Genomic DNA, 15,809 nt, shown 5'->3' on the forward strand with positions numbered 1-15,809 from the left:
AAGACAACTAAAAGACAACCTACTGAATAGGAGAGGATATTTGCAAATTTCATATGCAATAAAGTGTTAGTATCAAAATATATAAAGAACGTTTACAATTGAACACCCCAAAAAACAAATAACCAAACTGAAAATGGGCACAAGACAAACAGATATTTCTCCAAAGATATACTGATGGCCAACAGACTCATGAAAAGGTGCTCAACATTACTGAAATGCAAATCAAAGCTACAAAGAGATATCACCTCACACCCGTCAGAATGGCTAACATCAACAACACAATAAACAGCAAGTGTTGGGGGCGCCTGGGTGGCGCAGTCGGTTAAGCGTCCGACTTCAGCCAGGTCACGATCTCACGGTCCGTGAGTTCGAGCCCCGCGTCGGGCTCTGGGCTGATGGCTCGGAGCCTGGAGCCTGTTTCCGACTCTGTGTCTCCCTCTCTCTCTGCCCCTCCCCCGTTCATGCTCTGTCTCTCCCTGTCCCAAAAATAAAAAACGTTTAAAAAAAAAAACAAACAAAAAAAAAAACAGCAAGTGTTGGCAAGGATGTAGAGAAAAAGGACCCCTCATGCACTATTGGTGGGAAAGCAAACTGGTATAGCCACTGTGGCAAAGAGTATGTAGTTTCCTCAAAAAATTAAAAATAGAACTACCTCATGATTTATACTACTGGATATTTATCCAAAGCATACAAAAACATTAATTCAAAAGGATATATGCACTCCTGTTTTTATTGTAGCATTATTTACACTAACCAAATTATGGAAGTGGTCTAAGTGTCCATCAATAGATGAATGGACAAATAAATGGTACATATATACGATGGAATATTATTCAACCATAAAAAAGAATGAAATCTTGACATTTGCAACAACATAAATGGAGCTAGAGAATCCACTCATGTGAGGAATTTAAGAAACAAAACAAATGAACAAAGGGGAAAAAAAAGAGAGACAAACCAAGAAATAGACTCTTAACTGCAAAGAACAAACTGATGGTTACCAGAGGGGAAGAGGAGTGGGGAGAGCATGGGTGAAAAGGTGATGGGGATTAAAGAGTACACTCACCATGATACACACTAGTACACAACTGCTGAATTACTTTATTGTACACCCAAAACTAATCTAACGCTGTATGTTAAATATACTGGAATTAAAATAAAAATAAAAACTTAAAAAAATTTTTTAAAAATTACACAAACTAGAAATGAATTAAAGTAATTGAAAAAAGACTAAACTCAAAACTGGCAGAAGGAAGGAAATAATAAAGGTTAGAGCAGAATAAATGAGACAGAGAATAGAAAAAGAGAGAAAAGTCAAAGGGGGCACCTGGGTGGCTCAGTAGGTTGAATGTCTGACTTCAGTGCAGGTAATGATCTCACGGTTTGTGAGTATGAGCCCTGTGTTTGGCTCTGTGCTAACAGCTCAGAGCCTGGAGCCTGCTTCAGATTTTGTATCTCCCTCTCTCTCTGCCCCTCCCCTGCTTGTACTCAGTCTCTCTCTTTAATAAACATTAAAAAACAACAACAACAACAATCTAAAGGAACCCTGAAAACAATCTTGAAAAAGAAGAATAAAGCAGGAGGATTCACACTTCCTGATTTCAAAACATGTACAAACCTATAATAAATACAACATTTGGTATGGGAATAAAGACAGACACCTAGACAAAAGGAAGAAAGGAAAGAGTCCAGAAATAAACCCTTGCATATATGGCCAAATGATTTTTGACAAGGATGTTAAGACCATTCAATTAGGAAAGGTCGGGTTTTTTTTAAACAAATGATGCTGGGAAAACTATACATCCACATGCAAAAGAATGAAGCTGGACCATTACCTGACAGCATACACAAAAATTAACTCAAAAGGGATCAAAAACCTACAACTATAAAACTCTTAAAAGAAAACATAGGACAAACCTTCATGACATGGGATTTGGCAAAGATTTTTTGGATATAATACGAAAGGCATAGGCAGCAAGAGAAAAAATAAACAAATTGGATTTCATTAAACTAAAAACTTTTACATACAGGGGCATCTGGGTGGCTCAGTCATTTAAGTGTCTGACTCTTCATTTCAGCTCAGGTCAGGATCGCACAGTTCCTAGGATTGAGCCCTGCATCGGGCTCTGCACTGTCAGCAGAGTGTGATTGGGGTTCTCTCTCCCCCTCTCTGCCCCTTCCCCGCTGTCTCTCTCTCAAAATAAATAAATAAATAAACTTTAAAATAAATAAATAATAAAAACTTTTATATAAAAGGGAACTATTCAACAGAGTAAAAAGGCAACCAACAGAATAGGAGAAAATACTTGGGTATATTTTATAATGGGTTTAAGAGATTAACATCCAAAATATATAAGGAAATTCTAAAACTCAAAAACAAAAAACCAACCTAATTCAAGAACAGGAAAAGGATCTGAATAGACATTTCAACAAAGAAGATACTCAAATGGCCAATAAGCACATGAAAAGATGATCTACATCACAATCATTAGGGAAATGCACATCAAAACCACAATGGGATACCACCTCACAACCATTAGGATGGCTGCTATCAAAAAAAACCCCAGAAAATAACAAGTGTTAGTGAGAATATGGAGAAATTGGAACCTCTGTACACTGTAGAAATATAAAACTGGTAAAACCGCTGTGGAAAACAGTAAGTGGTAATTCCTCAAAAAATTAAAAACAGAAATACCATATGATCAAGCAATACCACTCCTACGTATATACCCAAAAGAACTGAAAGCAGGGACTTGATCAGATACTTGTACAGGTATGTTCAAAGCAGTATTATACACAGTAACTAAAGCACGGAAGCAACCCAAGTGTCCACCATAGGATGAATGAATAAGCAAAATATGTTATATACATAAAATTAAACATTATGCAACCTTAAAAAAGTAAGGAAATTCTGACACATGCTACAATTGGATAAATCTTGAGAAAAATATGCCAAGTGAAATAAGGCAGTCAAAAAAAGACAAATCCTGTAAGATTCCTCTTTTTAAAATTAATTAATTACAGTAAAACCTTGGATTTTGAGTAACTTGTTCTGCGAGTTGGTTCCACAAGAGAAGCAAACATTTCTAATCAATTTTAACTTGATAAGCGAGCGATGTCTTGCAATATGAGTGGTACGTAATGCTGAACATCACATGATGAAACTGAGTCAATGGTTCTCCCTCTCCCTTTCTCGCTTGCTTGCTGCTGGATTGTGGGTGATCATCTCTCATGCTCAGATGCTTGGGCTCAAGCCACGGTATTTGGCAGAAAACAGTGATTTTTCAGAACACAAGAAAGTGCCCACAACTGGCACAAGTGTATTTTTTGTCACTTCAAAGCACCTATGGACAGTCCTTTGCTTTTCCATTCAAGAGGAAGTTTAGGAATGCTTTGCTTCATTCCAGGTCAGGCTGCCTGCAGATAGATATGGACCCTTTCCTGTGCTGTCTTATTGCCAGTTACATTAAATACAGCATACGACAAGAGTTTATTAATACTGTACTATAGTCAACAGCCATGGGAGCATATAAAATGGACCCCATGCAGCAACAGGTTGAAAACAAAGGTGGTAAGAATAAAGAGGTGATTACAGTGGAAGTTAAGAAGGAAATCATCAAGAAGTACAAATGAGGTATATGAGTGGCCGAGAATGCAAGATTTTATAAGTCTACATTTGCATCTCGTCTGGAGAGGAGGAGAAAAAGCAGAGGAATCCCTCACTTGAAATGAGATTAGGGAGCTGTATAAAATGTGGGAAACTGCAAAATTTTGTAGAAAAGTACCACCCATACAAGGCTGTAGCAGTGTGAGCGATGAATCTGTTTAATGACAATGCAAAGTCACATTTCCAGGAAATCCTCAAAATGAGGCAAAACCAAGTGTCATCGAGTAGGTTACTTGTTAAAGTTGCACGAAAAGAAAAAGATTCCACTGAGCAAATAGATAGCAGTGATTCCATTAGTGATAGTGAAAATCGTCCTACACAATAACCCTCCTCTCTCATCTCCCTCACACCAGCCACGAAATGTTTTCAAAGGGAAGTGCAGGTTAATTGGTTTATCTTTCTTTATATTTTGTATTTTATTTAATATTTTTATTATATTACAGTATTGCAATTATTTTTATGTGAATATTTTTCAGTTGTGGAACGAATCATCTGAGTTTCCCTTATTTCTTACAGGGAAATTTGCTTCGATATACAAGTGCTGTGGATTATAAGCATGATTCTGGAATGAATTATACTCACAAACCAAGGTTTTACTATAATTACGTTTATGATTACTCTTTCATTTTTTATTTTAGAGAGAGAGAAAGAGCAGGAGAGGGGCAGAGAGAGGGAGAGAGAATCTTAAGCAGGCTCCGTGCTCTATGCAGAGCCTGATGCAGGGTTAAATCTCACAACCCTGAGATCATGACGTGAGCCAAAATCAAGAGTCAGACACTTTAACCAATTGAGCCACCCAGGTGCCCTGTATGATTAGTCTTCAGCAAGATAATTAGAGTAGCCAAAATCATAGACAAAAAATAGAATGGTGATTGCAAGGGGCTAGGGAAAGCAGGGAATGGGAAATTGTTATTGAATGAGTACAGGATTTCACGTTTTTTTTTTAAACTTTTTTTTTTAACATTTATTTATTTATTTATTTATTTTTCAACGTTTTTTTATTTATTTTTGGGACAGACAGAGACAGAGCATGAACGGGGGAGGGGCAGAGAGAGAGGGAGACACAGAATCAGAAACAGGCTCCAGGCTCCGAGCCATCAGCCCAGAGCCTGACGCGGGGCTCGAACTCACGGACCGCGAGATCGTGACCTGGCTGAAGTCGGACGCTTAACCGACTGCGCCACCCAGGCGCCCCAACATTTATTTATTTTTGAGACAGACAGCATGAACAGGGGAGGGTCAGAGAAAGAGGGAGACACAGAATCCGAAACAGACTCCAGGCTCCAAGCCGTCAGCACAGAGCCCAACGCGGGGCTCGAACTCACGGACTGTGAAATCATGACCTAAGCCAAAGTCAAACGCCCAACCAACCGAGCCACCCAGGCGCCCCAGGATTTCAGTTTTACAAGATGAAAAGAGTTATGAAGATGGACATTGGTGATGGTTACATAACATTATTAATGTATTTAATACCACTGAACTGTACACTTAACAAAAAGGCTACTATGGGGGAGGCAGCTGGCTGGCTCAGTTGTTAGAAATGCAGTTCTTGATTTTGGGGTTGTGAGTTTGAGCCCCATGTTGGGTGTAGTGATTACTTAAAAATAAAATATTTATTTATTTATTTTTTATTTTATTTTATTTTTTAAAATATTTATTTATTTTAATAAAATCTTTTAAAAATGGCTAAGATGGTAAATTTTATGTTATGTGTCTTTTTAATTTTTTTAACGTTTATTCATTTTTGAGAGACAGAAAGAGAGCACAAGCAGGGGAGGAGCAGAGAGAAGGAGACACAGAATCTGAAGCAGGCTCCAGGCTCTGAGCTGTCAGCTCAGAGCCCAATGCAGGGCTCGAACTCACTGAATGCAAGATCATGACCTGAGCTGAAGTCGGTCGCCCAACCGACTGAGCCACCCAGGCGCCCCTGTTATGTGTCTTTTAACACACACACACACACACACACACAAAAGGGGGGGGGGGTGGGGAGAAAATAAGTCTATCGGTGTGTTGGAAATGACAGAGCCAAGCCTGCCTTTTGTAGTGCTTCCTACATTGACAGATTTCCAATTAAAGTTAAACAAGTCTCCTCCAGCCATCCAAGATGCCAAAAGGAAAGAAGGTTACAGGTAGGAAGGTGGCTCTGGCCCCTGCTGCAATGAAGAAGCAGGAGGCCAAGAAGGTGGTCAATTCCATCTGAGAAAAGGTCCAAGAATTTTGGCATCAGACAGGATATCCAGCCCAAAAGGAACCTTACCTGCTTTGTCAAATGGCCCCACTACACCCACCTATAGTGGCAAAGGGCTATAAACTCTATAAACATCTAAAAGTGCCTCCCGAGGGCACCTGGATGGCTCATTTGGTTGAGCATCCAACTCTTGGTTTCGGCTCAGGTCATGATCTCAGAGTTTGTGGGTTCAAGCCCGGCATCAGGCTCCATACTGTGAGCATGAAGCCTGCTTGGGATTCTGCCCCTCTCTCTGCTTATCCCCTGCTCATGCACGCACACTCTCTAAAAATAAATAATAAATAAACTTTAAAAGTGCCTTCCGCACAAAAAATAAAAATAAAATAAAATAAAAGTGCCTTCCGCAATTAACCAGTTCACCCAGGCTCTATACCACCAAACAGCTACTCAACTGCTTAAGCTGGCCCATAAATACAGAACAGAGACAAAGCAAGAGAAGAAGGAGAGACTGTTGACCTGGTCTGAGAAGAAAGCTGCAGGGAAAGAGGATGTCCCCGCTAAGAGGCCACCCGTCCTTCAAGCTGGGGTTAATACTATCACCACCTCAATAGAAAATAAGAAGGTTCACTTGGTAGTAACTGCACATGATGTGGATTCCACTGAGCTGATTGATGTCCTGTGTCTTCAGATGGGGGTTCCCTACTGCTTTATCAAGGGGAAGGCCCAGATTGGGGTTTCTGGCCCATGGAAAGACCTGTACCACTGTTGACTTCACACAGCTTAACTTGGAAGACAAAGAAGCTCTGCCTAAGCTGGTGGAAGCTATCAGGACCAATTACAATGACAGATATGATGAGATCCACTATCACTGGGGAAGCAACGTACGGGGTCCAAAGTCAGTGGTTTGCATTGCCAAGTTGGAAAAAGGAAAGGCTAAATAACTGTCCACCAAACTGGGCTAAGTGTATGCTGTTGAATTTTCTGTAGATAAAAGTAATAAAAAGTTCTCTTCTGGGGTACCTGGGTGGCTCAGTCGGTTAAGCATCCTACTTCAGCTCAGATCCTGATCTCACAGTTCCTGAGTTTGAGCCCCACATCGGGCTCTCTGCTGTTGGCGTCGAGCCCGCTTCAGATCCTCTGTCTGCCTCGCTCTCTGCCCCTCACCCACTCACACTCTATCTCTCTCTCAAAAATAAATAAACATTAAAAAAAGTTCTCTTCCAAAACAAACAAAACAAAAACAAAGGTTAAACAAAACATTGTTTTTCAATAATGTTGTTTCAAGTGAGTGCAATTTAAAATTACCATGCAAGCCTCCATTAAGGCAGTGTGCATCTCATCTGTTTTGTGTTCTTGATCTGCACCAGCGTCAAGTAGAAATCGAACCATATCCAGATGGCCTTAAAGAAAAGAACACAAATTTTAAAATTGTATTTCTAAGGAACTGAGTATTAATTTAATACATAAGAATTAAAATGAGGAATCATTTTCTTTCAGGTGTCTATACAAAAGTTTATAAGAGAATTAATTTTTCATTCAATAAAGCAATGACACTTTTACAAAGCCAATCCAAACTAATAAGCAGGCTCTCGTCAAGGTATCTAGGTTTTAAAGATTGAATTAGTTCAAAGCACATAATTCAAGTTAAATAAAGCAATAATACTATTATATATTCTATTATAAACTACTTATCAAACTATCAAATCAAAACACTGAAATCAAATCAAATGCCAGGTAAAGTATGTTTGCATCATATTTTTCATAAAAACAGCATTAACATAATGACCATAAACTCACTGTGGAAATGAACAGGCATAGAATAATCCTTTCAAAATAATTTCAACCCTCTGGATACATTTAATATATAAAAAGCCTTAATAGTCAGCAAGAAAAAGACAAACACTCCAGTAGAAAAATGGATGAAGGACATGAAATGGTTATTAAAAAAGAAAAGCAAATGATTACTAAACTGAAAAAAAAAAATTAAACCTTCCTATTAAACAAATGCAAATTAAAATGAGACACCATTTCTATTATCAAAATGGCAAATATTAAAAAGAATGATAATACCCAGTGTTGGTGAGGGTGTAGGGTGGGATAAAGGGCACTCTCAAACACTGCTGGTGGGAGTGTAAATTGGTTCAACCTTTCTAGAAGGCAATTTGGCAATATGTATCAAAAGCCTTAAAAATGTCCATACCCTTTGACCCAGCAATTCCACTTCCAGGAATTTATCCTAAGGAAATAATCAGAGATTAGGCAAAGATGTCTACACAAGGATGTTATTACAGTGTTTTTAATAATAGTGAAAAACTGGGAACAATTCAAGTGTCCAACAATAGGCATTATGGTGCATCCATCTGAAGTATTTGCAAAGACTACGAGTTCCCTACCCAATACCCACTCTTTCAGTCTTCCTTAATAGTAGAACTCTGATTTTATCTGAGTGGCAAAATGCCTGACTAAAAGACTACATTTCCCAGCTTCCCTTGTTATGTGTAGCCAGTGTGATGTAAGTGGTAGCTATAAGGCAGAACTTCTATGAAGATTCCTTAAAGGTAGCTTACTAAATTGAAGGACACTCCCCATTTTGCCCTTACCCTTTCATCCTTCCTAGAATATGGATTGCTGGGGCTCTAGCTACCATTTTGGAGTGTAGGTAACTTTGAGGATAGAAACCACATACTAGAAAGGTAGAGCAGAAAAAAGAGAATTCTGAGATCTTGATAGCAGTGGAACTGCTGCTAAACTAGCTCTAGACAGCCTACCCTTGGACTTGATTTATGTAAAAAAGAAAAAGCCTCTCTTTTGTTCAAATAATTCTCAATTTAGGTTTCATGACATGTGCAGCCTAACCCACTCCTGAAATAGTGAAGTACTATGTGACCACCAAAAGCTGTGTTAGAAAAATATTTCTTGAGATGGGAAATGTTCATGACATATTGCTAAATAAAATAAGCACACTACAAAACAGTTAAGTTTGGTTGTATAGTTTAAAAATTATACATATGTTTATATATATATGCTTAAAAAACACACTGGAAGTAAATATACTAAAATACTGTTTACATGCCTTCATCTTTAGGGGGTAACATTACATGTCACTGTAAAATTTCCTTTCCTTACCCTATTCTGTGTTTTTCAAGTTTTCTATATCAACTGTGATTATTATTTTTACTGTTATCTGAGTGTGCTTTATTTTTGAAGTAATAGTTGGAAAAATCATATAAAACAAAAGTTATTAAATAACAGAAACCTTCAAGTTTTATGCTACAAGTTTTCGTTGACTTCATAGCTACCTGAATAAATAGAAATTAAAATAATAAACACACTGTTAAATTATACTTTATGAGATACAGACTAAAATAGACTTTCTATATAATCTCTTAGAAGCTAGATAATTTGACAGCACAAGGAAAACCTAAGTAATACAAAATTAATTCAAATATTTAATCCTCAGGGCGCTTATGTGGCTCAGACAGTTGAGTGTCCAACTCTTGATTTCGTCTTAGGTCATGATCTCATGGTTTGTGACATCGAGCCGTACATTGGGTTCTGCGCTGACAGTGTGGAGCCTGCTTGGGATTCTCTCTCCCTTCCTCTCCCTCTGCCCCTACCCCACTTGCTCGCTCTCTCAAAAAAAATGAATAAAAGCTCTCTGAAAAGATTTTATTTTTAAGTAATCTCTCTACCCTACAGAGGACTTGAACTTACAAACCCAAGATCGAGTCACATGCTCCAGCCAGGCACCACGACTGGATACGTTTTGTTAGAGGTGGGTGGGGTGTCTCCTGCTTTGTCTCTCTCTCTCTCTCTCTCTCTCTGCTCCTCCCCCAGCTTGTGCACAAGCACATGCACGTGCTCTCTGTTCTCTGTCTCTTGCTCAAAATATATACACATTAAAAAAAAACCCTCAAAATTCAAATATTTAAATATTCAAAGTTGATATGAAAAAAATATATAAATATTCATATATAGAGAGAGTACCTTTGTAGCATGCAAGGGTAAGAGCACTTTCTTTGAATTCATTAGAATGAGTGTTGATGCCTGCCCCATGATCCAGAAGAACTCTTGCAACTTCCACATGACCTGCACTGGCTGCTTCCATCAAGGGGGTATGTCCATTTTCATTATGATCTTCTATATTTGCACCTTCATTAAGTAGCACTTTCACAATGTCAACAAATCCTCCAGCACAGGCATAAGTTAGTGCAGTATTTCCTAACAGAAGCCAAAAAGAAATATAGAATTATGATAAAATGGAGACAATTATAATTATGCCATGCTCGAGCTCTACCTCTTCAATTCCTTTACATAAACCACTAAAACTATCATCTCAAGTTTTTTTGTTCTATTGGTTAGAAGTAGCAATCTTAATTTTCTTACTAATTAAAAGATTTATTATAAACAGGTCAATTTACTTCTCTTCCTGCTAAAGATATGTGTCAGATGGAAAATGTACCTAAAACAATGAATTGTCTTATGAATAAAATGTATAAAGGAAAGGCAAAAGAAAATTAAGACATGAATATACATAGAAAGAAAATGTTAAATATTCCTAAATTGTACTGTAATGAAAAAAAGAATCATTTTGAATGATACATAGAATATTTTAGATAAAAATATGCTAAAAGGGGATTTTTTTTAAGTGACACTTAATCTCACTGGACAAGCTAATGAAGTAGGAAGATATAAACCCCCCTCAGCATAACTCCTTCAAAAGAAAAATTTCTTTACAAGGTCATTATCCCTTGGTTTGCCACTTCTTTCTTTCCTGATTTTATTTTGAGGATTTTTATTTATTAGAGGGGGTAAGAGAAGTGGTTTAACTATCCAACAGTATGAGACTAAAGAAGACTGTTTTAAAGATTCAGCAAGAAGAGTAACATTAAAGAATCCAATGTGTTCAGAATTCAACTGTTCAACCATGTTACACATTAAGCATATTACTATTATTACAACTAAGACAAAGTGGTCAGCAAAATGGTCTACAAATCCTTCTGGGAAGTCTTGCTTATTTTATTATTTTTTTTGAAGTTTGTTTATTTAGAGAGCACATGCACGCAAAAGAGAACATGAGCAGAGGAGGAGCAGACAGAGAGGGAGAGAGAGAATCCCAAGCAGGCTCCATACTGTCAGCACAGAGCCGGGGATGGGGCTCAAGCTCATGAACCATGAGATTATGACCTGAGCCGAAACCAAGAGTCAGAAGCTTGACTCACCGAGCCACCCAGGCATGTCGCCTAATTTATTTTTAAAATGAGCAAGACTTCCTAGGGGCTTCCTCCTCACTGTTAGTGCAGGGCCTGCTTGGGATTCTCTCTCTCCCTCTCTCTCTGCCCTTCCCCTCTTGCATGTACCCTCACGCTCATTCAAAATAAATAAATTCACTTTAAAAAATCATTTAAAAAAAATAAGGCTACATTTAATATTCACTTAATGGTATGAAACACTGATATGATTTCATTATGCAAATTTTTAAAAATTATGTTGTTGCCTCACTAAATCCAAGGAATCCTACTACTAAAACTGTACTTATAACTCAAGACACATGACCAAGGCTCCTCCAGTCTGTGTGTCTGGGAAAGACAAATAACTAAAAGAACAGCCCTTACTGTAATAACTTTCATTCTGCCACAAGAATATCTTAATAGTAAATGCATTCGGTATGCCTGACATGAAAATTATTTACCACAGGGTAAATAATCTCAGGTTAATTTATAATCTAAAGACAAGAGAGTTGGATTTAAATGAGATAAAGAATTATAAGATATACAGTTCCTAATTTTGCCTCTTTATATGTTACATATCATTATGGCAAAAAAGAAAGTGTCCCCAACAGAAAAACTGTCTCTCTTAGGCAAACACAATCTCAGTCTTTTGATATCAAATTAATTTATATTTTACTCAGAGATCCTGAACAATGGCTAAGATTTTTCTGTAGGTTCACTACTGTTGCGCAGATGTAAAAATCAAATTTTTATCTCTCAGGTTACAATTAAATATATCAATTTCCTTTCCTCAGATTTACACATCACTTTCTACTTACCTGTTGCTGACTGGGAGTTGACATCTGCATCATGAAGAAGTAATAATTTCACGATATCTAAGTAACCTCCACTGGATGCTGCCATTAGGGGAGTTATATCTCCTTTATTCCCTCGATCTTCAACATTAGCATGCATAGCAAGCAATACCTTTAAAACACATACACACAGAGGGAATGTCAATTCTTACTATTAATAGTACTTCTAGAGAATATACTGAATCTGGAAAGATATTCTTTTAGAGTGGGGGTGAAGAAAAATAAAAAAATAACCACCTTTTGGGAAAATATGCCAGTGCTCACCACTTAAAACACTAAGTTAGATGTTATTTTTTACAACTCCATTACATATTAATCTTTAGGTAATGTAGGTAATCACATTAGCCAACCCATGATAAAATGTTAACTGCTCTTTTCAAAGAATTTGTGTTATGCTTGGGGTTATCTAGCAAGAGAACAGCAAAACTATACTCCCCAAACAGAAACTATCTGGTAAACACATGGGTATTTCCCAATACTGCTAAAACAGACATAAAAAAACTATAAGAAGTGAGGTAATCTGGATGAAATGAAAATAAATCACTACTTTCCATTATAGCTGTGTATTATTTCTAAGGATGAGTTTTAAAATATTACTATTATTTCTATGTGCTTCTTATTCATTAGGAACAGTTCTGAGTAGAAAAATTTTTGAGCAGAAAAATGGACCATGCCCAATTGCGTGTGTAGGCAACAAAATTAATTATGTACGAGTTTCTATTTTACCCACTGCCTGAAAGGAAAGAACTTGCCCTGTAACTATAATTTATTTTATTAGTGATAACAAAAATCAAAATCCTTCCACAATTTCAATCACTCAAAGATAATTTCTGCTTACTTGTGCTAATTCATAATACCCTGCTGAACAAGCCAAACACAGCAGACTTTCTCCTTCTTCTGTATGTTCATTTACACTTCTGCCTTCATCTAGCAATTTACGAACAGCATTCACATCCCCATCTGAACAAGCTTCTGCCAGACTACGACTGAAAACAAAACCATCAACAATTAGCCAACACAGAAAGACTCAGAACCCTCTCAAAATAAATTACATTAAATACAAAGAGTCATACATAGAAAAATGTTGATACAGTAAGGAAAAAAAATTGCATGAACATTTTGTGTGCTGAGCATCTTGTTTGCAATACTAATTATTCATGTAGGCCAACCAAGCCAGAAAGGCAATAAGTGAATATGAAAACAGCTGTCATTTTTATTTTGTGAAATGTTCTAACATATTGTCATATTAAATTTTAAATAAAGTACATGTACAAGTTTTTAAACTCTACCAATGCAATAATCCGCAAAGACATTCGGGATATAATTCCATGGTTTAAAATTTTGTTTGGTAACAGAAGGTTCAATCTATGTAAAAATTTTACTACAGAATGTTTAACAAAATCAGGGAGCCTGGCTGGCTCAGTCAGTAGAGCATGCAACTCTTAATCTCAGGATTTTGAGTTCAAGCCCTATGTTGGGTGTAGAGGTTACTTAAAACAACAACAACAAAAAAACCCCAAAACTTTTAAAAAAAAAAAAAAAAAAGAGGAGTGCCTGGGTGGCTCGGTTGGTTAAGCGTCCAACTTTGGCTCAGGTCATGGTCTCATGGTTTGTGGGTTTGAGCCCCGCATTAAGCTCTGTGCTGACAGCTCAGAGCCTGGAGCCTGCTTCCAATTCTGTGTCCCCCTCTCTCTCTCTGCCCCTCTCCTGCTCACACTGTCTGTCTGTCTGTGTGTCTGTCTCTCTCTCTCTCAAAAATGAATAACCATTAAAAAAAAAATTGATAAATCTCAAACTTTAATATGCACATGAATCACCCATTTTTCTTGTTAAAATACATATTCTGATTTAGTAGCTCTGAGGTGAGGTCTGGAATTCTGCATTTCTAATGAGATCTAAGGCACTTCTTGCTGCTATTGCTACTTATGAATCATATTTGAGTAGCAAGCACTTGGATTAGAGCAACCTATTTCATTTATTATTACTTAAGCAGTCAGTTTAGAGTGTACTAGGATAATCATTAGAGTAAGTAACTGCCTTAGAAATAGAAATCAGATCTTTATTCACTTTGGATTTCTCACTTGTGGTATTTTCATTCCACAAGAATGGTCAATGAATATGAGTAGAATGCAAGAATAAAAATATAATATCTATTTTTATATCCATATATATATATATATATATATATATATATATAACACCATATATACATACTTAAAATATTAATAGCCATTCTAATAGCCACTTAGCTAAAGTTTATAATTCCCTCCAAAAGACATACTCGACCAAAATTTGTTACTTCCCCAAAGTCCACTCCAGAAAATGTCTAATATCCAGAAGAATTCATTATACACATACGTGTCTACTTGTCCTGCATTGTGGCTGTTTTCTGCTCTCATTCGGGTCAGTGCAGCAGCAGCTTCATCTAGTGCACAACTTACTGAGGATGTCAGTCTCCGGAGTACCTCAGGGTCTGCAAAAGCTTTACCATCAGCAGTTGACAATTTGCCAATTCCTTCAGCATGCGTCAATGAATCGGGCAGCACAGGGGAAGAAAAAACATAATGTGCAAGTTGTAATTACATTTCTAAACACTACTATGTAGGGCAAAACCAGCAGAGTCTCCATAGGTAAGGCTGACATTCAGAACATAAGGTTGATATCAATTTTGCCACTAATGTCAAAAGGCCATCACATAACCACCTGCTTTAGTCTTTCCATCTTTGCAATGCACATCATACTAATTTGTTCCCTACCTAATTCCAAATGTAACTTAACGTGAGGCTCATTGAGGAAAATGAAAGTTCTTTCAAAATATATAGTCATACTGTAAGATCTCTAGTATAAGATCATATTTATCTATAATCTTTTCAGTAGTAATAAAGGGAATATTCTGTACTATTATAACAAACAACCCAACAGTTTTTCCCTTTGGTGGAATAGCCACCTAGAACCATCTTCTAGGATAACAGTATAAATTGAAATAAGTTCATTCTTATATTTATTATGTTCTTGTGATTTGCAGACATTGGGAAGACAAAAAGGGATAAGGCATAGTTCCCGTCCTTATGGAGCTCACAGTCTAGTGGGGCTATTAGGTGTCTAACTTGCCAATAAATCTTTTTGTCTAGATTCAGTGAGGAATCAGATACTGCTGTAATAGAAAATTTTGATGATAATATCATTGCCTGATCACTGCTGAAAATGAGAGAAAAATAGTTAATGAAGTTTTGGAGAACAACAACAAGGAAAGAAAGAAGGGAAAATTTTCCCAATAAGATATAAAATGTATTAGGATGCCATGAAAATTATAACAGCATGAGGGGCATCTGGGTGGCTCAGTCGGTTGAGCGTCCGACTTCAGCTAAGGTCATGATCTCGTGGTTTGTGAGCTCGAGTCCCACATCAGGCTCTGTGGTAACAGCTCAGAGCCCGGAGCCTGTTTCAGATTCTGTGTCTCCTCCTCTCTCTGCCCCTCCCATACTCATGCTCTGTCTCTCAATAATGAATAAACGTTAAAAAAATTTCAAAAAAGAAAGAAAATTATAACAGTATGTTATCTGCACAGAAACAGATAATTATATCAAGGATATACAAGAGATGAGGTGTCTACGTGGCTCAGTCGGTTGAGCGTTCGACTCTTGATTTCAGCTCAGGTAATGATCTCAGTTTGTGAGTTTGAGCCCCACGTTGGGTTCTGTGCTGACAGTGTGGGAGCCTGCTTAGGATTCTCTCTCATTCCCTCTCTCTCTGCCCCTTCTCCACATGCATGCATGTGCATGCTCTCTCTCTCTCAAAATAAATAAACTTAAAAAAGAAAAAAGCCCTAGATCATTTGTAAATTGACATTTCAAATTAAAGGAGATGGG

General features: G+C 37.3%; 1 protein-coding gene and 1 pseudogene across 5 annotated transcripts in view; one reads left to right on the top strand and one right to left on the bottom strand.

The window, feature by feature from the left end:
- ANKHD1 (ankyrin repeat and KH domain containing 1) overlaps positions 1–15,809 on the bottom strand; it is a 133,167-nt gene that overhangs the window by 82,895 nt on the left and 34,463 nt on the right. For all 5 annotated transcript variants that reach the window (XM_058734551.1, XM_058734556.1, XM_058734548.1 and 2 more), the window contains exons 3-7: positions 14,299–14,455; positions 12,779–12,926; positions 11,905–12,052; positions 9,843–10,076; positions 7,161–7,255 (exon numbers count right to left, since the gene is read on the bottom strand). In XM_058734551.1, the coding sequence (XP_058590534.1) occupies positions 7,161–7,255; positions 9,843–10,076; positions 11,905–12,052; positions 12,779–12,926; positions 14,299–14,455 (782 nt within the window). The remainder of the gene's footprint in view (positions 1–7,160; positions 7,256–9,842; positions 10,077–11,904; positions 12,053–12,778; positions 12,927–14,298; positions 14,456–15,809) is intronic.
- On the top strand, positions 5,766–6,817 carry LOC131514552 (large ribosomal subunit protein eL8-like; annotated as a pseudogene).

Source organism: Neofelis nebulosa, chromosome 1 (genome assembly GCF_028018385.1).
Source record: "Neofelis nebulosa isolate mNeoNeb1 chromosome 1, mNeoNeb1.pri, whole genome shotgun sequence".
NCBI lineage: Eukaryota > Metazoa > Chordata > Mammalia > Carnivora > Felidae > Neofelis > Neofelis nebulosa.